At 41.3% G+C, this 25,971-nt stretch overlaps 1 protein-coding gene across 1 annotated transcript in view; it reads right to left on the bottom strand.

Annotated features, from left to right (window-relative positions):
- The window catches only part of LOC139387445 (metabotropic glycine receptor-like), a 114,366-nt gene that overhangs the window by 59,945 nt on the left and 28,450 nt on the right, over positions 1–25,971 (bottom strand). The window contains exon 3 of the mRNA XM_071133627.1: positions 5,512–5,614. Within this exon, the coding sequence (XP_070989728.1) occupies positions 5,512–5,614 (103 nt within the window). The remainder of the gene's footprint in view (positions 1–5,511; positions 5,615–25,971) is intronic.

The raw sequence follows: 25,971 nt of genomic DNA, 5'->3' as shown, positions 1-25,971 counted from the left end.
GTGCTGCTGTGTGTTTTGTTGCTAACCTTACTTTGCTACCTGACAACATTACAGTTTTTACTTTTTAATTACCGTTAATATTTTTAGTTTTTCCCTCACTCAACTTTTTTTTCATTCAACTTTCTCACTCCGGACGCTTTATCTGGACATGGTTCGTCAAGACCTCCAACAGCCGAAGCTAAGTAGTAACATTAACATGATGCCTTCTAATTGCAGTCGCTGGACTCATAATATACAGGAGAACGATCGCCTTACGGCGAGGATAGCTGTGCTGCAAGCCCAGCTTCAGACGCAATCGTTAGGCAAGGGTAATTTCAGTGTAGGAAAGGATGAAACAGCATCTGTGCCACCAGTAAGTTCAGATAGTAGTATAAATCCCCTCGTACGGTCCCTGCATCCGGATAACTTTCTCATGGCTTCTGGAGGGAAATGCTGTAGGAATGCTAAACCAGTGTCACTCATTCAGCCGACAGAAACCTTCAACCGGTTCTCCCCATTAAGCAGTGAGTCGGAGTCTGAGGCCGAGCCTTCTCTGGTCTCTACTCCTCCCATTACGGGGTCTGAGACGCCGCTCCCACCATTAGCTCTGACAAATTGAAAACCCTAGTCATTGGCGACTCCATTACCCGTAGTATTAGCCTTAAAACGAATCATCCAACGATCATACACTGTTTACCAGGGGCAGGGTTACCGACGTTAAGGCTAATCTGAAGATGGTGCTGGCTAAAGCTAAAACTGGCGAGTGTAGAGAGTATTGGGATATTGTTATGTAAATCAGCTGGAAAGATGTGTTGGCATCGAGTAATTGTCTCTGGCCCCCTCCCCGTTAGGGAGAGTGATGAGCTCTACAGCAGAGTCTCACAACTCAATCGCTGGTTGAAAACTGTTTTTTGCCCGTCCCAAAAGTTAGAATTTGTAGATAATTGGCCCTCTTTCTGGGACTCACCCACAAACAGGACCAAGCCTGGCCTGTTGAGGAGTGATGGACTCCATCCTAGCTGGGGGGGTGCTCTCATCTTACTAACAAACATAGACAGGGCTCTAACTCCCTTAGCTCCACAATGAAATAGGGTGCAGGCCAGGCAGCAGGCTGTTAGCCAGTCTGCCAGCTTAGTGGAGTCTGCCACTAGCACAATCAGTGTAGTAAGCTCAGCTATCCCCATTGAGACGTGTCTGTACCTCGACCTAGGTTGGGCAAAACTAAACATAGTGGTGTTCACCTTAGCAATCTTACTAGAATAAAGACCTCCTCTATTCCTGCCATTATTAAAAGAGATTGTGATACCCCACATCTCAAAATAGGGCTACTTAATGTTAGATCCCTCACTTCCAAGTCAGTTATAGTCAATTAACTAATCACTGATCATAATCTTGATGTGATTGGCCTGACTGAAACATGGCTTAAGCCTGATGAATGTACTATGTTAAATGAGGCCTCACCTCCTGGTTACACTAGTGACCACTAGTGACCCCCGCGCATCCCGCCAAGGCGGAGGAGTTGCTAATATTTACGATAGCAAATTTCAATTTACAAAAAAAAACAACTATGTTTTCGTCTTTTGAGCTTCTAGTCATGAAATCTATGCAGCCTACTCAATCACTTTTTATAGCTACTGTTTACAGGCCTCCTGGGCCATATACAGTGGGTCAAAAAGGTATTTAGTCAGCCACCAATTGTGCAAGTTCTCCCACTTAAAAATATGAGAGAGGCCTGTAATTTTCATCATAGGTACACTTCAACTATGACAGACAAAATGAGAAAAAAAATTCCAGAAAATCACATTGTAGGATTTTTAATGAATTTATTAGCAAATTATGGAGTCTGCCACTGTCTCCGGACCTACTCACTGCCACAGTGCTACTCTGGACCTAGTTTTGTCCCATGGAATAAATGTTGTGGATCTTAATACTTTTCCTCATAATACTGGACTATCGTACCACCATTTTATTACATTTGCAATCGCAACAAATAATCTGCTCAGACCCCAACCAAGGAACATCAAAAGTCGTGCTATAAATTCTCAGACAACCCAAAGATTCCTTGATGCCCTTCCAGACTCCCTCTGCCTACCCAAGGACGTCAGTGGACAAAAATCAGTTAACCACCTAACTGAGGAACTCAATGTAACCTTGCGCAATACCCTAGATGCAGTTGCAACCCTAAAAACATTTGTCATAAGAAACTAGCTCCCTGGTATACAGAAAATACCCGAGCTCTGAAGCAAGCTTCCAGAAATTTGGAACGGAAATGGCGCCACACCAAACTGGAAGTCTTCCGACTAGCTTGGAAAGACAGTACCGTGCAGTATCGAAGAGCCCTCACTGCTGCTCGATCATCCTATTTTTCCAACCTAATTGAGGAAAATAAGAACAATCCAAAATGTATTTTTGATACTGTGGTAAAGCAAACTAAAAAGCAGCATGACTGAGGATGACTTTCACTTCAGCAGTAATAAATTCATGAACTTCTTTGAGGAAAAGATCATGATCATTAGAAAGCAAATTATGGACTCCTCTTTAAATCTGCGTATTCCTCCAAAGCTCAGTTGTCCTCAGTCTGCACAACTCTGTCAGGACCTAGGATCAAGGGCGACACTCAAGTGTTTTAGTACTATATCTCTTGACACAATGATGAAAATAATCATGGCGTCTAAACCTTCAAGCTGCATACTGGACCCTATTCCAACTAAACTACTGAAAGAGCTGCTTCCTGTGCTTGGCCCTCTGTTGAACATAATAAACAGCTCTCTATCCACCGGATGTGTACCAAACTCACTAAAAATGGCAGTAATAAAGCCTCTCTTGAAAAAGTCAAACCTTGACCCAGAAAATATAAAAAACTATCGGCCTATATCGAATCTCCCATTCCTCTCAAATAAGTTAGAAAAAGCTGTTGCGCAGCAACTCCCTTCCTCCCTGAATACAAATAATGTATACGAAATGCTTCAGTCTGGTTTTAGACCCCATCATAGCACTGAGACTGCACTTGTGAAGGTGGTAAATTACCTTTTAATGGCGTCATGCATCTGTCCTCGTGCTCCTAGACCTTAGTGCTGCTATTGATACCATCGATCACCACATTCTTTTGGAGAGATTGGAAACCCAAATTGGTCTACACGGACAAGTTTAGGCCTGGTTTAGATCTTATCTGTCGGAAAGATATCAGTTTGTCTATGTGAATGGTTTGTCCTCTGACAAATCAACTGTAAATTTCGGTGTTCCTCAAGGTTCCGTTTTAGGACCACTATTGTATTCACTATATATTTTACCTCTTGGGGATGTCATTTGAAACATAATGTTAACTTTCACTGCTATGCGGATGACACACAGCTGTACATTTCAATGAAACACGGTGAAGCCCCAAAATTGCCCTCGCTGGAAGCCTGTGTTTCAGACATAAGGAAGTGGATGGCTGCAAACTTTCTACTTTTAAACTCGGACAAAACAGAGATGCTTGTTCTAGGTTCCAAGAAACAAAGAGATCTTCTGTTGAATCTGACAATTAACCTTGATGGTTGTACAGTCGTCTCAAATAAAACTGTGAAGGACCTCGGCGTTACTCTGGACCCTGATCTCTCTTTTGACGAACATATCAAGATTGTTTCAAGGACAGCTTTTTTCCATCTGCGTAACATTGCAAAGATCAGACATTTTCTGTCCAAAATTGATGCAGAAAAATGATTTGTTACTTCTAGGTTAGACTACTGCAAAGCTCTACTTTCCGGCTACTCGGATAAAGCACTAAATAAACTTCAGTTAGTACTAAATACGGCTGCTAGAATCTTGACTAGAACACCAACATTTTATCATATTACTACAGTGCTACACTGGCTTCCTGTTAAGGCAAGGGCTGATTTCAAGGTTTTACTGCTAACCTACAAAGCATTACATGGGCTTGCTCCTATCTATCTTTCCGATTTGATCCTGCCGTACATACCCACACGTATGCTACAGTCACAAGATGCAGGCCTCCTAATTGTCCCTAGAATTTCTAAGCAAACAGCTGGAGGCAGGGGTTTCTCCTATAGAGCTCCATTTTTATGGAATGGTCAGCCTACCCATGTGAAAGACGCAGACTCGGTCTCAACCTTTAAGTCTTTATTGAAGATCTCTTCAGTAGATCCTATGATTGAGTGTAGTCTGGCTTAGGAGTGTGAAGGTGAACGGAAAGGCACTGGAGCAACGAACCGCCCTTGCTGTCTCTGCCTAGCCGGTTCCCCTCTCTCCACTGGGATTCTCTGCCTCTAACCCTATTACAAGGGCCGAGTCACTGGCTTACTGGTGCTCTTCCATGCCGTCCCTAGGAGCGGTGCATCACTTGAGTGGGTTGAGTCACTGACTGATCTTCCTGTCTGGGTTGGTGCCCCCCCTTGGGTTGTGCCGTGGCAGAGATCTTTGTGGGCTATACTTGGCCTTGTCTCAGGATGGTAAGTTGGTGGTTGAAGATATCCCTCTAGTGGTGTGGAGGCTGTGCTTTGGCAAAGTGGGTGGGGTTATATCCTGCCTGTTTGGCCCTGTCCGGGGCTATCATCGGATGGGGCCACAGTGTCTCCTGACCCCTCCTGCCTCAACCTCCAGTATATATGCTGCAGTAGTTTGTGTCGGGGTGCTAGGGTCAGTCTGTTATATCTGGAGTATTTCTCCAGTGTCCTGTGTGAATTTAAGTATGCTCTCTCTGATTCTCTCTTTATTTCTTTATCTCTCTCGGAGGACCTGAGCCCTAGGACCATGCCTCAGGACTACCTGGCATGATGACTCCTCGCTGTCCCAGTCCACCTGGCCGTGCTGCTGCTCCAGTTTCAACTGTTCTGCCTGCGGCTATGGAACCTTGACCTGTTCACCGGATGTGCTACCTGTCCCAGACCTGCTGTTTTCAACTCTCTAGAGACAGCAGGAGCGGTAGAGATACTCTCAATGATCGGCTATGAAAAGCCAACTGACATTTACTCCTGAGGTGCTGACCTGTTGCACCCTCGACAACTACTGTGATTGTTATTATTTGACCATGCTGGTCATTTATGAACATTTGAACATCTTGGCCATGTTCTGTTATAATCTCCACCCGGCACAGCCAGAAGAGGACAGGCCACCCCTCATAGCCTGGTTCCTCTCTAGGTTTCTTCCTAGGTTTCGGCCTTTCTAGGGAGTTTTTCCTAGCCACCGTGCTTCTACACCTGCATTGCTTGCTGTTTGGGGTTTTAGGCTGGGTTTCTGTACAGCCCTTTGAGATATCAGCTGATGTAAGAAGGGCTATATAAATAAATTTGATTTGAATTTGATTTGAACAATATCAACAACAAAACAGGGATTTTATAATCACTTATTAAACCTACATGAAAAAAATAATCATGATGCCAAACCAATATCAATGAAAACGAATGCACAGGTGCTCCTTGATTTCCATGTTGTTCCGTCACACACATCTGCTGCAATAGCTAAAATAAGGTGATTGAAATCAGAGAGGAGGGAACAGATGCCACATGTTGCTGGGTAGGGAAACCGCAAACCTACTTGTGAAACCGTTGAGTGCCACTCTGCTTGGGTGGTAGAAGCCTCTCCTGCATTGGCACTTGTACTTGTCCAGCACGAATCCATGGCCGACAATGGGAGTGCACTAGGGAGAGATAAAAGAGAGAAGAAGAGAGAGAAAGCAAGAGAGAAATAATGAAAGAGTGTTTATATGAAAGCCAGGTAAACAGGATGGAGGAACGAATGAAGAGAATGTGACTCAGCCTTCCTTCTGTTTGTGTTTCTTGAAACTCACAAAAAAACATGTTTTGTGTATTGCTAAAATGATATGAAATACCCTGTGGCGTTGTAACCGCAAATTCCGTCAAAAACCGAGATATTTGGGTTGGTTATATAATGTTGGAAAATGTCTATACGACAGAACAGTCCCTAGCTCTTACTTTTTTTCCCTATTCTGGTCTGTGCTCTTTGAAAAGGCACTCTCATTTCCTATTCAAATCTCAACTCAATTCAAATTAAACTCACTGACAGGCCTTTACTAACAGCCTTGGAATTCAGTTATTTAAACAGAACCTAGTTTACCTTCCTCAGCTATACGTTAATGTTTACATTGTGAAATCATATAATCACAGACAAACACTACCGCGGATGTAGACATTAATCATGACAACACAAGACCGGGTATTAGGTCAAACTTAAAGCATCCTGATGAAATGCCTCTACAACACTGTCCCATAACACTGACATAGAATTCCATACAGTTCAATCAACTTTCCATAAAGACAACTGGCAGAATGTTTTTAATTGAAAATTGTTAAAGTCACATTCAGTCAGATTTTTTTATCATCAGAGGGGGCCCACTACCAAAAACAATGTAAACCATATTACAGGATGCCATTTTCCCATGCAAATTTTAGCTCTTGATTTCTGCATTGCACATAACCTCATTATTCAGACACTGGGAGCGATTTGTCTAAATGAACTCGTCTCAACCCTGTTATTAAATTAAGCGTATTTTCTTCTGACGAGCAGAACCCGAGCAAACGAGACCAATAATGATCCTGAGAACAGCGTCAGGGAAATAACACACCCTTGCCAAGTTGCAGGAATCTAATTAATATCTAAATTAAGAATTAAAACCTGTTTGCAGAATTTAAATTCGCTGCATAATTCCAGCTTGGAGACTGAGTGATGGCTGGCTATGAGCTCTTGGACCATCTGGATCGACTGGGAGGAAACACTTTCCTTAGAAATGCGCAGTTTTGAGCTCCGTCCGAAATAGATTTGCAATGATATGAATGCTCATGAATAGTGGATTATACTGTGTGTGTGTGATGGCATTACGTAGGGTTTGAGACATTGTATTTCAGTGGTGATGTAGAGAAACCGGGGTATGCCTTGAAGGAAGGGCAGTCAAACCTACTTGTTGCTTTGAAGCATAAACTGTAGTTGTTTAGATCAATTGTCTTTGAGCCTAGAGAACTAGCTCCCTTCACCACTAATCATATTCTACTGGGAGGGGAAGGTTTTGTAATGTCTGATTTGAAGTGTGAAAGCCTGGCAAAAACAAACAGATAAAACCTTGCTGTTAAGCTCTACTGTGTTTAGGGGAAAATATAATGAATGTTTTATCACCAATGTTTTGAGGAAGCAGTGTGAGATATCCCTTGGCAAGTTGATCAACACTTTGTTTCTTACATTCCAGTGGCGTGTCCAGAACATTTTGAATGGGGTGGTCATGTTGGGGCACATAACATTTCAGAGTGCCACCCAGAGTGAGAATTATCCTGTGAAATTCGGGGGGTCTAAAATGTTTTAAGGGGACCTCCTAATTTATGGGCTTTATAGTAAAGACATCATTTAACTGTAAAAATGAATTACCTTTTAATGTGTCATGAACACAACCAGTCATGATGTTTTCATCTGATTGTCAAACAAATCACTTAAAAATAGGTTACCTGCGCACGTTCGTCTACTCCAAAATGAATCTACATCTGAACAGTGCAATGTGTACTCGTCATTTGAATGGAAACCGACATTATAAAAACCATGTGTAATGACATTCAGCCTACAAAGTGGTGTGTATTGATCGATGCCAAGGGAAACCAGGCTTCCCCAAAAATTTGAACAATACAAAAATAACCCAACGTATACAATTATTTCTCATTCGTGTCTATCCGGGGGGGGGGGGGGGGGGTCATGGCCAATATTCTGTCAAATTTGTTTAAGCTTTTTGAAACTTCTGGCACGCGTTTACTGTGAACACTGGCGCTGTAACATCTTTAAATTAGTTTTAGTAGGTGGTAAAAAAAAAAGTAGTAGTAAGTGGCTATTTGACCACAATGTAGGACCTACCATCAAAAACAATGGAAAATGCCTCCCATAACATTTTAACATGGAAATAGCTGTTCTATTGTTCAGCCTACAGTAGCAGTCAATGTTGGTGTTCAATGTACTGTAGGCCTACATTGCATGAGAGTTGAAAAATACATGCAGGGTTTGACATTAACCTGTTTATCTGCTTGTCCTTCAGACAAGGAGGTGACAAAAAATGTTTACAAAATAAAATGCATCATTATTCCCACACCATTATTACATGGAATCAGACGAATTATGCCACCCTCTGCCTATTGGCTACTTAGCTTAATCAAGCCTGTCTCAAAATGCAACACTGCCGCTTTAAGAAAAAACAAAAAAAAGCTCTTTAGCTGTGAAATGCATGTTTTATGGTCTTATAAGAAGCAACCAGTCCCCCATTGCTGACTACAAATTATCTATAACTAGGCTAATAACTCACTAACTAGCAAAGGATATGAACAAATATACAAATGTGCACACGTCGCTACAATATAGCTCTCGCTTTGATCTCAAAACAAGCTCATCTACTCATGACCGCTCATGCTGTAAAAACAGTCCAACAGTACAGATCCATATATGGCAATGGCCTATTTGCATATAGGCCTACTGCAGCTCTGATTGGTTATTGCTCATCGGTCTGTGTCGAGTACAGGCCTGAGTCGTGCCTGTTAGCGCAATAGAATCTACTCCGATGCGTTCTGCCTACAATAAAATCTCTTGCATACCAAGTATAGTTTAGCATACCAAGTCTTGCATAGTTTGATTTGTTTCGGTATGTTGCATTGCAAGTGGCTAATATTGTATTGATTCGATCACAATTGCCACAGTAAAGGGATACATTGAGACTGTCAACTAATGGGGAAAACTCCAGAAAGTTGAGTGAAGTTCAATCTCATGCTTCTCTGCAGGGGCTGATATTTATTTTGCAAGGCCTGGGCCACCCCCTGAACACGCCGTTGTTACATTATCTGAAAAATACTGTACATTTACTGGGATAATAGTTTACAACTGTATTCGTTGCATATTGGTGTCAGAAATGGGATCCTGGAAATGAGGAACGATTGATTTGAAAAGGGCACTGATTTGAATAACTGGGCCTGAATTTATTGATCATCTTTCTGGTGTATTGAAAACTAAGCGAAACGAGTTAATGGGCAAGCTGCTACTACAATTGGAGCAGGCGGCAAAGAACTGGTCTCCCAAGAGGTTCCGAGAGTCAGACTGCACAAACTTCCAACATCTGCAGAGAGCGCACAAGCATGTTAATATCATCTTCCGCCCAGCAGGGGAGTGTGGGTAAATAAAGCTTTATTATGGATTTATTTTGTGCTTACGTTAGCTCTGAAGGAGAAACTCATTAAGATAACACCCACCAAGGGCCATGGAGCGCAGGGAAGTATGCTTATTGTGTGGGATTATCGAAGTCAAAGGAATAATTTATAATCAACTTGCATTTATATCAACTTGAAATAACAGCTTGCGTTGATATGTGCTCGGTGACATGACATCTGTCACTGTGTCTCATGTTCAGGGTGCATCTAGAGCACAAATTCATCTCTTTAGCCACCTGCAGTGTATTTAAACGATACACATGTGACAAGGGTTGATGTGGTTCTTGGTTGTGCCATGTGTGTGATACAGTAGATTGACATGGGAGTTTGAAAGTGTGCCTCAAGGCTCATAAAGAAAAAACCTACTCAAAAACTATATTTTGGTATTTTTTTCATTAATCCACTGTTGATACCGCCCCAAAATGTTTTGTCTGTCAGCAGTCAAGTTTTTTGCATCATCATGATGATGTGCCAAGTGACACTTTGCTTTCTTGAAAACTTGACTGCTGACAGTGGACTAATTAAAAAAATACCAACATATAGTTTTTGAGTACAGTTTTCCTTTAACAGTGAATAACAGTACCTCTCCATACATCACTAATCAGGGAAGTCTTTTATCCTGACTTGGCTCCAGGATGGAATTAAATGGTGCAAGGGTCTCTCATTGTTCTTCTGGAGTTGCGAAAATGTGCGAATTAGTCTTTAGATATGTCACAGTTTATTATATCACCTTCATCTTGTAAAGGGAGAGTGTAATAATATGTGATTGTGCCCATGCTATTTTGGTAACATGTTATTTCACATATTACCACGTACATGTGACAGGGCAAGCAGACGCTATTGTGAAACAGTCAAGAAAAGCGCAACCCATTAAATCTTAATTCAACCATGAGAATACTTCAAGGGAGAACAGAAAAGTTAACTTTAATCTTGGTGTATGCACCTCGTTGTCAAAATGGTTGGAATCAGACTAGGATCTTACAATGACTTTAAAGAACTTGAGTCTATATTCCTGTGGCGTGCTGTCAACCAAATGCTCTAATCAGACAATATGCAAATTAGAGGGGGATTCCCTTTTGTGTTACGCCATTTGGAATTTCCCTTTGAATAATGTGTAGCCAGGTACTTACTCTGACCTTTACTCCAAAACTGTCTAACCTTGGCTCTAAATAGATGTCGGAATCGGCATTATGCCCCTCCATCTTCTTAGCCACTTTCTTATGTTTAACCCTGGTCTTTAATAGACTGGTGGTGGCTCGTTAATGGGCAAGGTCTTACAAAGTGCAGCAAGAAAGTCTACATTTCAGACATGCACATTAAAGTCCCCCATGTCGGGGACTTTGAGCAGTTCTGGACCGGTTCCGACTAACAATTTGGTGTACATTCCCATGCCTTATAATGCCAAAAAGACCCATCTGTCTACTCTCCGTTTCCACTCTCTAAGGAGCTGACTTGAAGTGTCAGGTTTCAGACCCCATATTTGCATAGGAAGTGACGTGTCACATTTTCTAGCCTATCCTAGCACAAATAGATTCTCTTGCTCTAAGTGAGTGAGCCCAGCTTGCGAGACAGCAACTGAATGATGACAGTGTAGCGAGTCCAGCCATTCATCTCGCTGTGATATTCTCAACCCGATTTAGAGGTCTCAACATGAAAAAATACTACATTTCATAGAATTGAAAGAAGACCACTTTATCTTGGACACAGATGGACGAAATCCCTGTGTGCTTAAAGTTGAAGTTATAATGAGTCTGCACACATTTGAATGGTACCTCTGTTGACAGTTTTAAAATAGTGCCAATATTTTACTTCCACTAAGTACGAAGTCATTTATAATTTGATTGTTAATATATTTAGAAAGCATTTCAGTAATTTCAAGACCTATTGCCCCACTATTTCGTATTTTCATAATATTTGTACTATGTACTTGAGCTTGTGTCTTCAAAAATGAGTATCATTGCACTGATATAGATTGTGCAAACACTCCCTGGGGGAAAGGGAAGGCAGGGTGAGAAGTGAGTCAGAGTTGCAGCATGTAACAATAGACATTCATAAGGTGAGTCGCATGTTGCAATCATTTCAGCTTTAGCTATAGCAGGGTTTCCAAACTCAAGACACCCACATTTGTTTTTTTTCCCTAGCATTACACAGCTGATTCAAATAATCAACTAATCATCAAGCTTTGAACATTTGAATCAGCTGTGTACTGTGTTAGGGCGAAAACCAAAACGTGCACCGCTTGGAAAAAAAACCTACTCAAAAACTATATTTTGGTATTTTTTTCATTAATCCACTGTTGATACCGCCCCAAAATGTTTTGTCTGTCAGCAGTCAAGTTTTTTGCATCATCATGATGATGTGCCAAGTGACACTTTGCTTTCTTGAAAACTTGACTGCTGACAGTGGACTAATTAAAAAAATACCAACATATAGTTTTTGAGTACAGTTTTCCTTTAACAGTGAATAACAGTACCTCTCCATACATCACTAATCAGGGAAGTCTTTTATCCTGACTTGGCTCCAGGATGGAATTAAATGGTGCAAGGGTCTCTCATTGTTCTTCTGGAGTTGCGAAAATGTGCGAATTAGTCTTTAGATATGTCACAGTTTATTATATCACCTTCATCTTGTAAAGGGAGAGTGTAATAATATGTGATTGTGCCCATGCTATTTTGGTAACATGTTATTTCACATATTACCACGTACATGTGACAGGGCAAGCAGACGCTATTGTGAAACAGTCAAGAAAAGCGCAACCCATTAAATCTTAATTCAACCATGAGAATACTTCAAGGGAGAACAGAAAAGTTAACTTTAATCTTGGTGTATGCACCTCGTTGTCAAAATGGTTGGAATCAGACTAGGATCTTACAATGACTTTAAAGAACTTGAGTCTATATTCCTGTGGCGTGCTGTCAACCAAATGCTCTAATCAGACAATATGCAAATTAGAGGGGGATTCCCTTTTGTGTTACGCCATTTGGAATTTCCCTTTGAATAATGTGTAGCCAGGTACTTACTCTGACCTTTACTCCAAAACTGTCTAACCTTGGCTCTAAATAGATGTCGGAATCGGCATTATGCCCCTCCATCTTCTTAGCCACTTTCTTATGTTTAACCCTGGTCTTTAATAGACTGGTGGTGGCTCGTTAATGGGCAAGGTCTTACAAAGTGCAGCAAGAAAGTCTACATTTCAGACATGCACATTAAAGTCCCCCATGTCGGGGACTTTGAGCAGTTCTGGACCGGTTCCGACTAACAATTTGGTGTACATTCCCATGCCTTATAATGCCAAAAAGACCCATCTGTCTACTCTCCGTTTCCACTCTCTAAGGAGCTGACTTGAAGTGTCAGGTTTCAGACCCCATATTTGCATAGGAAGTGACGTGTCACATTTTCTAGCCTATCCTAGCACAAATAGATTCTCTTGCTCTAAGTGAGTGAGCCCAGCTTGCGAGACAGCAACTGAATGATGACAGTGTAGCGAGTCCAGCCATTCATCTCGCTGTGATATTCTCAACCCGATTTAGAGGTCTCAACATGAAAAAATACTACATTTCATAGAATTGAAAGAAGACCACTTTATCTTGGACACAGATGGACGAAATCCCTGTGTGCTTAAAGTTGAAGTTATAATGAGTCTGCACACATTTGAATGGTACCTCTGTTGACAGTTTTAAAATAGTGCCAATATTTTACTTCCACTAAGTACGAAGTCATTTATAATTTGATTGTTAATATATTTAGAAAGCATTTCAGTAATTTCAAGACCTATTGCCCCACTATTTCGTATTTTCATAATATTTGTACTATGTACTTGAGCTTGTGTCTTCAAAAATGAGTATCATTGCACTGATATAGATTGTGCAAACACTCCCTGGGGGAAAGGGAAGGCAGGGTGAGAAGTGAGTCAGAGTTGCAGCATGTAACAATAGACATTAATAGGGTGAGTCGCATGTTGCAATCATTTCAGCTTTAGCTATAGCAGGGTTTCCAAACTCAAGACACCCACATTTGTTTTTTTTCCCTAGCATTACACAGCTGATTCAAATAATCAACTAATCATCAAGCTTTGAACATTTGAATTAGCTGTGTACTGTGTTAGGGCGAAAACCAAAACGTGCACCGCTTGGGGTCTCGAGGACCGAGTTTGGGAAGCGCTGAGGTATAGGTTTAGAACATTTTAGAGTGGAGAATTCAATATTCGTATCTTTCGTCAAGAGATCATGTATCAGTTGGCTGGGACATGCCCTCAGAATGCATCGGAACCATACCTCCACATTATCGTTGTATTGAATCCTAATTGGACAAAAACAATATGTGGTAATGATGTGGTAGTGATGCACATAACCTGAGGTTCAGTACAAGACTAAAATGACAGTTTGAAATGGACAACCTCGTGGTGGCTTTAGTTACCCCAAAGCGAGATGAAAAGGACCAAGTAAGACATTTTTTGGAGGTAAAGCTCCAAGATAATGAAAATAAAATCCCCACCACGCAGAGGGAGTTTCTCTGAAAGGTTTTTGTGTTTCTTGAGATCAAATTTAATAGATTGTTTTGTGTGGTTTGTGGGCTTCCTGAGAAAGAATCGCTAGTCTCTCTGTCCAATGTTAGTTTTCTCTGAATGCAACTTTGGGCAAGAAAGCGGTAAACAGGACGCTAGGAGAGAGAGAACACGCTGTTCCTCCAAAATCTGAAAATATCCCTGAGATCATTAAACGGTGAAAGCAATCACTCTTTCCCCAGGGGTTCTGCAGACTGCAGCCTCACACTGAAATATGTCTGAGAAGAAAGGCCTTGGTCTCTAGACTGTCTGGAAACTCTCTATCGATGTATGAGACAGGAAGAATTTAGCCACTATTAGATGATCACCTACTGCAAACCACTACAGTGTGCGTTAAATAGGACTCGATGTTGGTTTTCTGGGAGCAGACTTTTCTCTAGCCTGAGGAGAATCCCATCAAGAATGTGGTGATAAGTAGGTGGTGAACTGAGAACTCCCTGAAGGGAGTACATAGCCATTCTTCCTCATAACCTGTGCTTAATTAAATGGCTAATTAAGGGTCTCATTTGGTGATGTTTTAGCTATACATGCAATGATAAACTCCTCAAACACTGAGAGAACTGTACATCTGGAAAAGAGTCCTTTCCCATCAAATGCAAATCACTTCAAACGGAAGAGGACATAATAGAATGGCAATGGAAGAGGTTATAAAGCGGACACAGAGAGGAAAACAGACGTTGACATTTGTGTTTTATAAGACAGACGAGCCTCTGTTATCCACCATGGGCACTAGTGGGTGGTCACTGAGCCCCACACAGTCAGGTCCAGGAGGCCCAAGACAATTAGGATAAGCTGGTGTTCTGTTGACAGCCTCTTTAATATTGCTGTGGCAGCCGCAGAGCTGCAGACATTAGATTAGGAGTAAATTATGTTTCCATGAGGCTGAATCCCTCTTATCCTGCCAGCATGTCTGTTGTCAGGGGAGTACAGCTAAAGAATAGGAAAGTGAAGAGAGGCAATATGTATCTAAGGCTCAACAATGACAGACCTTCCCCAAAAATTCAGGCATCAGGTATTTTTTATTCTTACTCACTACCTATTCATCCAAGTAGGTAATTGAGAATACGTTTGCTTTTACAATATGGCATAATAGGATTGTAGAAGAACTGAATACAATTTGCCGGAAGTTAAAATGCCCAATTGCAAAGTGAATTGACAAAATAGGCTATAATGAAATGTGAGTGAAGACTGCTGTTGTAATTTTTTTTTGCCATAAATTAAACTGTAATAAGCTTGGACCTTTGTAGGTAAAATATCAAGTCTTTTATACACTCTAAAATGTGTTTAGTTGTTCCTGCTGGCAACAGATCGTTCTTCAGCCTGCACAGTGGTAACACTCATGCAGATCAATAGTGGCTTCTCATCTTAGGGTAAGTAACTGGGAGTTGCACGCATTTCTCTGCCAATTTATCATCACCCAAAAGCCCATTGTCAGAGGTGTACACCGGCTAAATGTCAAAGGACCAATTATAACACCATTATCCCAGTCCTGCCAGAAAACAGTTCTTAATCCGCCAGTTTCATTCTGTTTAACACCGTAAAACATCAGTAACACAAAGTCATTTATGCTCCCTTTAGTTTTTACTCGTTTTTAGCTTCTAACATGCTGACCACACTGCTCGCGTTACGTGCGTGAGCGTCGCAAAATAAATGTACACATACATGTTATTCCATAATTACATCCAAACTGCTTGGGCGCATCAACTAGCATCTGCGTAGCCAGACGCTAAAATAAAACATGGTTCTATTTTTGACACTTGATGTGCTGCAAGTCCTGCCTCTCCCATCTCCTTATTGGTTTTTAGGAGCATATACCCACGTGGGTGATTGAAAGATGAGCTGAGGTCCACACTCCAGTCCAGTTGGTTGAAGGAGGAGAGATTACTAGAAACTAAATAGGTTTACTCTTTTATCTGTGGATTAATTGTCAGAGTAGAGGACCTTGTGCATTTCAGGTAAAATAACAACCCAATGTTTATATCCCAGGACAAGCTAGCTAAATGGCCATGAATGTTTCATGCGTTTCGACCTGTCCCTAAATTAATATAAGTGTTTCAGAGTTCGTTTTGATATTTCAACCTGCGTGTCCTGATCGCATCTGGTGTGGATGGACAAAATCAACATGTGAGTGATGTGCGTGCGCCCGGTATAGCCAGCATGTAAGCAAGTAGCCTAGGTCCAATATCCGAAAGTCATTTGAAACTTAAGTCTTGAGCCTATTAATTCCCGCCATCTCTTTGAGCAGCCTTGCCTTATTCGCTAATTGAGACATTCCATCCTGCCAGCAGCCATCTTGTCACATCCCGTAAGGTGTGTTCAAGACGTCTGAGAATGTGTAGTATGAGGATGAGTGGAATTAATTAACAACAAAGCTATGAAGCTTTGATGAGGCAATGTTAATTCACTCAATTCACTCTCCAAGTCTGTTAGGGTAGCTCCATGTGTTTCATAAGGGTTCTTATAGCCACGGCTATAGCTGGGGCTTCCTATCATCGAGCTGTTAAATTCTGTCACAGTCAACCGGAAATGCAATTTGGCATTTCATAATGAGCATCTGTGAATGTACCATCTTCATTACGGTTGATGAACAGGCAGCTTGAGACTTCAGTGGCTTCAGCCAGAATAGGCTATGGAGGCCATTTTGTTGGTTTACTTTAACAGGGAAAAATACTAATTCCCTAATTCCCAAATAAAGGTTTGCCATACCAAAGCAGCCAACTTTTTTTGTTTGAAACTCCCTCTGGAAAGATGAGATACGAGGGGACTCTGACAGAACTCTATTTTTGTCTCTTTGCTTTTTCCTCCGCTTGCCAGCTTTTTTTTATCTGTTGGAGATGAAATGGGGATGGATGTGCGTGCCTGCCTGGAACTATGCTACTCTGTCGGAGCCAGCACACACATCCAGAGACTGTTCAGCTTTAGAACTGCATTCACTGGACCATTCTGCTGTGGTGATAAATAAAACACAACCCGTGTGGTTCTCAGACTGAAAGGCCCCAACAGCATAGAGCACAGCCTTTGTGCTTTATGTAATCGAAAATGACCTCAACTTGAATTCTGAGTGATAACATTGTGCATTAAGATGATTTTGACAGAAAGATTTGAAGTAATCCTTACGATAACTTTGATAGAATAATGCAACATTGAGCCTATGGTTTGTGAATATTCACAGCAAGGCAGCCGATTCTTATTTTATTCTCCAGCACATAATAGGATGACTCGTAGAATCTGACATTTCAATTTGAAAGAAGTCAAGATGATGAGTCACCAAAGTGAAAAGTAAAAAAAAAAAAACAGACAGGGTTAGTGATGCACTTCTTTTGATTGTGGTGGAACCGAAGCAGTTCTCATTTCAATGACATGACAAAACATGAGTATTTTAGTGATGGTACATTGCAGGCACGCACGTCACAACGAGAAAGGTTTTGTTTATTTCTTTGCCACAATATTTTTTTGTCAATATCCACTACTCTCCTCTCATCCTGAGCGAGGGATGATAAGGGAATTGAAGGAGGCAGCTAGGTAGAAACATAAATATTTACGTTGCCCCTTCTCCTATTGTTGCGCTGAGACAAGGTTGAGACTGCAAAGCAAACCATTATTTTTTTTTTAATCATTAGTCCACTGTTGATACAGTCCAAAAACATTTTTCATGTCAGCAGTCAAGTTTTCAAGATATTAGACTTTCAAGACAAAAAGTGTCACCATGATGATGCAAAATGAAGGGAGAGAGAAACAAAGAGAATGAGGTATTAACGGGTAAGGAAATGACTTGAAGATTCCGTCTCTGGGCTTCTCTGAAGTGTTACAGTTTTTCTCAATTGCTAAAACACAATTTCTGAAACCTTGCTCCATTTCCTGAAAACATTAAACACAAAACCTCATCTTCAAAGCACTATTTACATAACCTCTGACTCCTCTCGCAAAATGAAACATTTGCCTCAAAACAGTTTTTGATAAACAAAGTGATCAAAATGATATACACTCTCAAGCAGTCAGTAAACAATACACCGAAAAATAGAAAACACATTGTTCAAAACATACAATTCTCAGGGAGAAGTACATTTTTAATCTAAAAAAATATTCATATTATTCCATCATTGTCTTTTGATGAATGAAAACATGTTCTATCATAGTAGCTCAAAATTGATCAGAAATTACTACTCTGCTTTGCTCTTTGCAATTTAGTTTTTTGTTCTTCCTCCCCTTGTACCCCTATTTTTACAGTACTGTACCCTGCATCTCACAAACTTGTCCTTTGTCTCTGTGATACTGTAATTCTTGTTCTTTGTTGATATGAACCTGCAACCAGTCAAAATCTATTGAGCAGTCAGTACTGTTACAGTTTTTCCCAATTGCTAAAACACAATTTTGCAAACTAGGCTGGTTATATCAAAATACTTAACACAATTCACAAAACCACACACCCAAACTGCAAAATAACTCATATATCCTGCAAAATGAAGCACTGCAACCAAAACTACATATAGCATTATCAAAATCAAACGTTTGCACCAAATGGCACACACTTCATTCCTATTACCAGATTTTTGTCTAACCAACTACACACTGTTGGGCATAATGAAAAGCACTCTTATCTTTAGTATGCTTTGCCATAATACTAAAATAGTTCAAATTGTAGAAAATCTTCAGATGCACAGAAATATTTGCAGATACACACACATGCTTTTTTTTAAAACATTTTTCACCAAACAAGTCAGTGCAACATATTGCCATTGCAGCAGATATATTTACATTGGACTGAACAAAAATATGCTCACAAAAAAAACAGTAAACTGAAAATTGCAGAAAAAATGTGCAGAAAAAATATATAGAAAAAAAGATGCCGCACAGCTGGGTCTGGCCACAACGCCTCGTCCACATGACAGGCAATATCTTCCCTTGCCAGACATCGAGGGATGAAGTGCCTTGAGTGCCTTATCCATCCCTGAATCGCACCCACATCAATCTCATCACATGCCTCTTCCATAGCCTGCACAAGAGGCATGAGCACAAAGGGCTTCCGGTCGTATACCTTCCACCGCCATGCCGAAAACAACTCTTCTATGGGGTTCAGAAATGGTGAGTATGGTGGGAGGTATTGCACGAGAAATGGTGGGTGGTCAGCAAACCAGTTTTGGACTGGGGCTGCACGATGAAAGCTCATGTTGTCCCATACTACAACGTACCGGGTTCTTTGATGATCTGCATCATTCATACGCTCCGGTGGTATGAGAATGTTGTGGAGTCTGTCCAGAAATGTGATAATATGGGCTGTGTTGTATGGTCCAAGGTTGGCATGACGGTGGAGGACACCATGCGTATTGGAGATGGCAGTGTACATTGTGATGTTCCCACCACGTTGGCCAGGAACATCTATAATGGCTCTGTGGCCAATGATGTTTCTCCCCCTTCTTCTGGTCTTTGCTAGGTTGAACCCAGCCTCATCTATAAAGATTAACTCATGTGGGATTGCATGAGCATCCATTTCCAGTACTCCCTGAAAACAAAAAACAAAAGCAGTCAATATGGTGTTATCCAGTACACTGGGAAACAATGTTGTGTGTATTGTACTGCAGTCAATATTGTACTTACATCCACATATGCTCGTCTGAACTCTTTGTTTCTTTGAGAGTTTCTCTCAAACGGCACCTTATAAAGTTGTTTCATTCTGATTTGGTTTCGTGTGAGAATGCGAGCCAATGTGGACAGACTGACTCGTTGAATGTTGTTGAATATGGTGTTGTCTTGGATGATGTGGCTTTGAATTTCTCTTAATCTGATTTCATTATTTTCCAAAACCAAGTTTACAATGTTAGCTTCCTGTACCCCGGTGAACATTTGGCCCCTTCCTCTACCATAGTTGCATCTCTCAGTCCTTTAGAAAAACAAAAAAAACAAAAATATAGGGCTTGGACAATGCAGCCTAAAGATATTTCCCCACAGTAGAGTAAATTCTACAGGAAATGTGTGCAGTTAGTGTATGACATCAGCCATTCATGAAGTAAACAGGTGTCACCCAACTGATACACTATGACATGGGGTGTACTACATAGTGTGAAATAAATGTTGGTTACATACCTGTACTCCAGTCTAAATGTCCGGATGACAGAGGCGACAGTAAAATGGCTCAAGTTGGGCTGCACTCTCTGTCCAGCCTCTCGCATTGTCAGCCCATGGTTGATGACATGATCAACTAAGGTTGCTCTGATTTCATTTGAAAGATGTTGTCTTCTTTGGCCATGAACTCCTCTACCAGCTCTACCCATACCTCTCACTCTTCCTCCCCCTCTCATTCTCACCCTCCCTCTTCCTCTCTCTGCAACGGCTTCCATTGTTGTTGTAAAACAAAAGGTGCTCACCTGTGGTCTTTTCATAGTGCTTACTTCCTGATTGAAGTGGTAACAATTAACCATTGAGGTGTTTGGCCAGGTGGCACATGTATTGGCCAATTAGCTCATGTAGTGTAATTTTGAATGGCAGTGTTTTGAAATGGCAAACATGTGACTTTATGTCAGATTGTTGTGTCTTATGCAGAGAACCGTGTGCAGTGCATTTAAAAAGTGCCATTTTGAATTGCAAAATGTGTGTAAAGCAGAAAATGTGTTTAGACTTTTGGAGACTTGAGAAGAGGTTTTGCTCTCTGTGTGTCAGTTTAAATAATTGTGCTGTGCATGTCATTTTAGTGTGTTAGCAATTGCAAAAAACTGTAATAAATGGAAAGCACAATGTTCAGGGCCATACAATTTGTCCTTTGTACAGTATACAGCCTACAATGCACTGTACTACAGTATACAATAACAACCCAATTTGTCCCAAAAGGGACAAAAATCAAAGGAGTAAACATGTGATCAATGTGCTTCTTCTTGTCTCTGGGCTGGGTCAGGCCAGAGCACTTCGTTGACATCACAAGCAATATTGTCCCTCCTGAGGCAACGGGGGAAGAAGCCTCTTGTGTGCCATGTCCAGCCCTGACATGATTCCTCACCTATATCACAACAGGCTAAATCCATGGCTTGCAGCAGATTTACTCTGGTGTAGGTGTCACGTTCTGAGCTATTTCCTTTGTTTTGTGTTTATTTGGTATGGTCAGGGCGTGAGTTGGGTGGGCAGTCTATGTTTGTTTTTCTATGTTTTGGGGCATTTCTATGTTTCGGCCTAGTATGGTTCTCAATCAGAGGCAGGTGTCATTAGTTGTCTCTGATTGAGAATCATACTTAGGTAGCCTGGGGGTGATTGTCTATGTTAGTGGCTTGTGTCAGCACAGGTCTCATTTTGTAACTTCACGGTCTAATTTGGTTTATTGTTTTTGTTACTCTTTTGTATAGTGTTCAGTCTTTCTTTATTAAAGATTTACCATGGACACTTACCACGCCGCATATTGGTCCTCTGATCCTTTTCGCCTCTCCTCTTCAGATGAAGAGGAGGACGACCGTGACAGTAGGGTTGTCTATCATACACTTTCCATCTCCAAGAGGAGAAACTCCTCAATCGGATTCTGGAAAGGCGAGTATGGAGGGAGGTACAAGTTCATAAACTGCCCATTGATGTTAAACCATTCCCTTACCTGAGCAGCTCGTGGGAAACTGACATTGTCCCACACTATCACATAGGTGGGAATGGGATTCTCATATAGCTCTTGACCCTGCTGCTCTTAAACCTGCTGCTCAAATAAAATCTCTCTTAGATTGGCAATAAATCTTAGAAGGTGCTGGGTGTTATATGGCCCGAGTGTAACATGGTGATGTCGAACACCATGGTTGCTGATAGCAGCACAGATTGTAACATTGCCACCTCGTTGACCAGGGACTTCAACAATGGTCCGCTGTCCAATCATGTTTGGGCCTCTCCTTTTGTTAGATTGAAGCCTGCTTCAACGACAAAGATGAACTCATGGGGTCTGTCCAAGGACTCTAAGTCAAATATTGTCTGTGTAGAAATAAAATATACTGTATGTAGGATTTTGTAAGTCGTACAGAGACAGTGCTATACTGTAGAGTACAATTAGGCTTCTGATTCACATACATTGTATGTACTGAAGAGTAATGTCATTCACATAGTACTGTAGACAATCTGGATTACAGTAAATGTTTCTGAATGTACACTTACTTGCACATACTGAGCTCGCAGTTCTTTCACCCTTGGTGAGTTGCGCTCAAAAGGTACTCTGTATACTTGTTTCATTCGCATCCTGTTACGATGGAGGACACAGTCGATTGTGGAAATAATGTTTTGTTTCACTCGTTCCTGGATTTCTCTGAGTCGTATTGCATTATCTTGAAGGACCATGCCAACTATAACGGCCTCTTGCTCCCGAGTGAATATAGCTGTCCTTCCACCTGCATGTGGCAGCCTTGCAATTCTGCAAAAAGTAGTTGTGCAGATACAAGACATATTCATGCAGTACAATACATACAGTGATTAACTTTAAAAATGTCTATTGAAACAGCTGCATATAGTGTAGTACAGTAAATTTGCAATTACAAAAATACAGTAGTATACTGTACCTGTTCTCTTCTCTGAATGCCCTTACTATGGTGGACACAAAAAAATCGTCTCAAATTGGGTTGCACTTTAAGTCCTGCTTCCCTCATTGTCAGTCCATGGACAAGAACATGGTCTATAACTGTTGCTCGAATTTCATCAGATATTTCCACTCTTTGTCTTCTTCTTCTTCACCCTCCTCTTTCTTGCCCTCCTGCCCCTCTTCCACCTCGTTGCCCACCTCGCATACGCACTCGTCCTCTCACATTGTTTCTTCTATCCATTCTCAGACTTTGTCCTTCCCACCTTCAACAACCTGTTTGCTCTCTGAACTGGCTTATATTGATTGTGTCGCATCATTTGAAACAGGTTAAATCAATTTTGAGTGGTTGTGTTCAAGCAATGACATGTGTTCTCTATTTGTATTTGATTGTTGCCACTTGTGTTTACCAGTACGGATGACATGTGCATTAGAGTGCAGAATGTGTTTTGAGAATGAGAATGTGTTTAGAGTTTTGCTGAAAAGTCTAAGTGAGATCTGCAAATTGTGTTTTACGATGTGAAATGGTTTAAGGTATTAAAAACAGACTGCATAATTAGCTAAATGAGTCCAGGCAACTGAGAACTTTGTTCAGCCAATGGGTTTTAGTGTTTTAGCAATTAAAAAAAACTGTAAGTGCCTCCATGAAGATAGAGAGAGAAGAAACTGCAGATGAATAGAGGGAGGAATGGAGGAGAGTCGAAGGCGGACTACCCTCCTTAGCTGTCACAGCAGCTCATGCTCATAAGCAAAACGACCACTTTGAAGCTGTTTATCTCCATCGCCAGGTTTCAGAGGATTTGCAGGGAAAACACACACACACCTAATACAGACTCAAAACATTCTTAACTCCCATTAATTACATATGCTACAGTCCTTTTGTAACATACTTCCCTACAACAGAGGATCCATAATGCATGAGCGCTTGTGTTTGTTTTCTTAACACAGGCACTTCCTATGCATGCTCCCTGTTTTGGGGCAAATGAGAAAAGGGCAACAACAGCTCCTCTGCATGAAGTAGTAGATGTGTGGATGGAACCACAAGTAAAAGTTCATACACAAAATGTCCAGATGATAGCAAGTCAGGTTGTGGCACACATAGATACTGACCCTATGGGGAACTTTTGGCATACTATGTCATGTAATGACATCGTTTTCAGGTTGTAAACTGGTTGTCTGGTTGAGAAGGCGTCAGACAACCAGAACAACCAACAGCTCTCTGTTACAACCAGATAACCACATAAAATAGTTGCCACAAAGTTGCACGTTGTGTGTAGGGATTATTTTGGTTATTTGTCGGTCCATGACAACTCCCCTGCGTCAGGATAGAGCAGCAAATCGCTCTTTTAAGGGAGGTATCTTGGGTAGCGCCTGAGGAGGTCTTTGTAGTCTTTGGGGACTTGATGAGCCCTGCATACAATTTCTATTGCTATTCAACAAACATGTTGGTCTGATAATAATATCCCATTGGGCAAAACTGGTTGCAACATTGTCAGGCTCTAAAGGGAAATTTTGTTAACGTTTTTTATGACGTCTTTTCCATGATGTCTTGATCTTGCCATGACAAATATGTCGTTACCTGGTTTTTACAGAGACCAATTGGCTGTAATCTGGTTCTATTATGTCTTCTCAACCAAAAAGGCAGTTTGCAACCAGATAACCATATTGCAAATGTAGGATAATAGAGATAATAGGGGGGAATTGGGGATATGAGTCATGAATAGGTAGAAGCCCTGAGATACTGAATGGGGGAAAGTAGAGAAGATAATACAACAAGTAAGAGAAGAGGACAGGGAGCTTCGAAAACAGATACAATTAAACCAGCTCAGGGTTTGGCCTTGACATAGGCTTACTAATATCACCTACGTGATCGTGTTCATCCTTAATTATTTTCCAGCTAGAGCACAAAACCCCAAAATCAACAGCTAACCCTTTCGTAGGGTGCCCCGCCTGAACAATGCTAAGTGAAACACTAATGTGATTTAGAATCACTTACAAGTACCTGACTGACAGATTTATACGGTTCCATATTGATCCCTACTGTAATAACTGTTTCCCTCTTTCAAATGAGCTCATAAGAGATCGCCAGGCATGATTATGACTTGACTCGCTGTGGGATTACAATCACCTTGAGCTCCGTAACCATGGATTCCAGTCTACTGGAGACAAGCGCTATGGTGACTAATCAATTTACTTCAAAGAGAAGGACACAGAGCATTCAGAATAGCTATGGGTATTTTTCAGTGCTCCACAAAGTCTGTGCTTGAGAAATGGTTTGCGGGTGCCAATTTACTCTGATGTATGCACGCATAACTGTAAATTGCTTTGGATAAAATCATCTGCTAAATGGCATATATTATTTTATATTACATTACTCTTTAACATTTCTAGGATGGCCCAGCCTAGGCAATATTGGACCTGACCTCAACTTTCCCCAAAATGCTGTGCTGCAGGATGACACCCGCTCAAAAAAAACATTGTTAGGGCCTTTTAAAATCAGTTTTAAAAAATTGGCCTAATTCCATTTTTTTCTCAGCTTTGGCGGTTTTGTTTTTCCAGGTTTCAGATTTTCCTTATTTATTTATTCCCCCCCATTTTTTTATTTTACCCCTTTTTCTCCCCAATTTCATGGTATCCAATTGTTTAGTAGTACTATCTTGTCTCATCGCTACAATTCCCGTGCGGGCTCCGGGAGAGACGAAGGTTGAAAGTCATGTGTCCTCCGATACACAACCCAATCAAGCCGCACTGCTTCTTAACACAGCGCCATCCAACCCGGAAGCCAGCCGCACCAATGTGTCGGACGAAACACTGTGCACCTAACAACCTTGGTTAGCGCGCACTGCACCCGGCCCGCCACAGGAGTCGCTGGTGCGCGATGAGACAAGGATTTTCCTACCGGCCAAACCCTCCCTAACCCGGACGACGTGCGTCGCCCCACGGACCTCCCGGTCGCGGCCGGTTACGACAGAGCCTGGGCGCGAACCCAGAGTCTCTGGTGGCACAGCTGGCACTGCAGTACAGCGCCCTTAACCACTGCGCCACCTGGGAGGCATTTTTTCCACACTTTAACAGAACAACAAATCTTTTTTGTTGTTGTGTTCACAGCAATGCTTAAACCACACCAAGGGACCACTTTGGAGGTCTGGGAAAAATCTAAGTGTAATTACACTTTAATTCAGTGCACATGCATGTGTTTCTGTAGTGCAGTAAGCACACAGGTGATGGAGTTTGCAAATCAAATGCTGACTTGTGGTGCCACTGGACAGAGAAAACTGAGTAAGTTAACCTTTATTTATTGTACATTTAAATTAGTCTGTAGCATTTAAGTGTTGAGTTAGATTACATAGCTACCTCAATCGTTATTGCAAATAATTTCAGTGACTTCACAGCAATTGTTAGCTAGCTAGCTACGTGTCATAGGTCAAGTCACAAGATTTGTAAACTAAAGAGGAATATAATAGTAAGAATAAAATTGAGTTTCCCCATCTCCCCATTTAGAGTATTTCTGGTGCAGAACAGAAATGCCCTTATCCAGATGGTGTGACAAATGCATATCCTAACAGACCTGCTTACTTTCTTTGTTGTTACTTATAAAGGTTGAAATCAACATTAAAATACCTCCATTAGGCAGAGAGGCATGAACCATTCGTCCACCACCTCAGGAACAAGCTACACTATTCACAGCCCTGTGTAATGTTCAATGTTATTGCATTGCTGGACTT

Source organism: Oncorhynchus clarkii, chromosome 28 (genome assembly GCF_045791955.1).
Source record: "Oncorhynchus clarkii lewisi isolate Uvic-CL-2024 chromosome 28, UVic_Ocla_1.0, whole genome shotgun sequence".
NCBI lineage: Eukaryota > Metazoa > Chordata > Actinopteri > Salmoniformes > Salmonidae > Oncorhynchus > Oncorhynchus clarkii.
The sequence above is the reverse complement of the archived record's forward strand: the minus strand, read 5'-3'. Positions and strand labels throughout refer to the sequence as shown.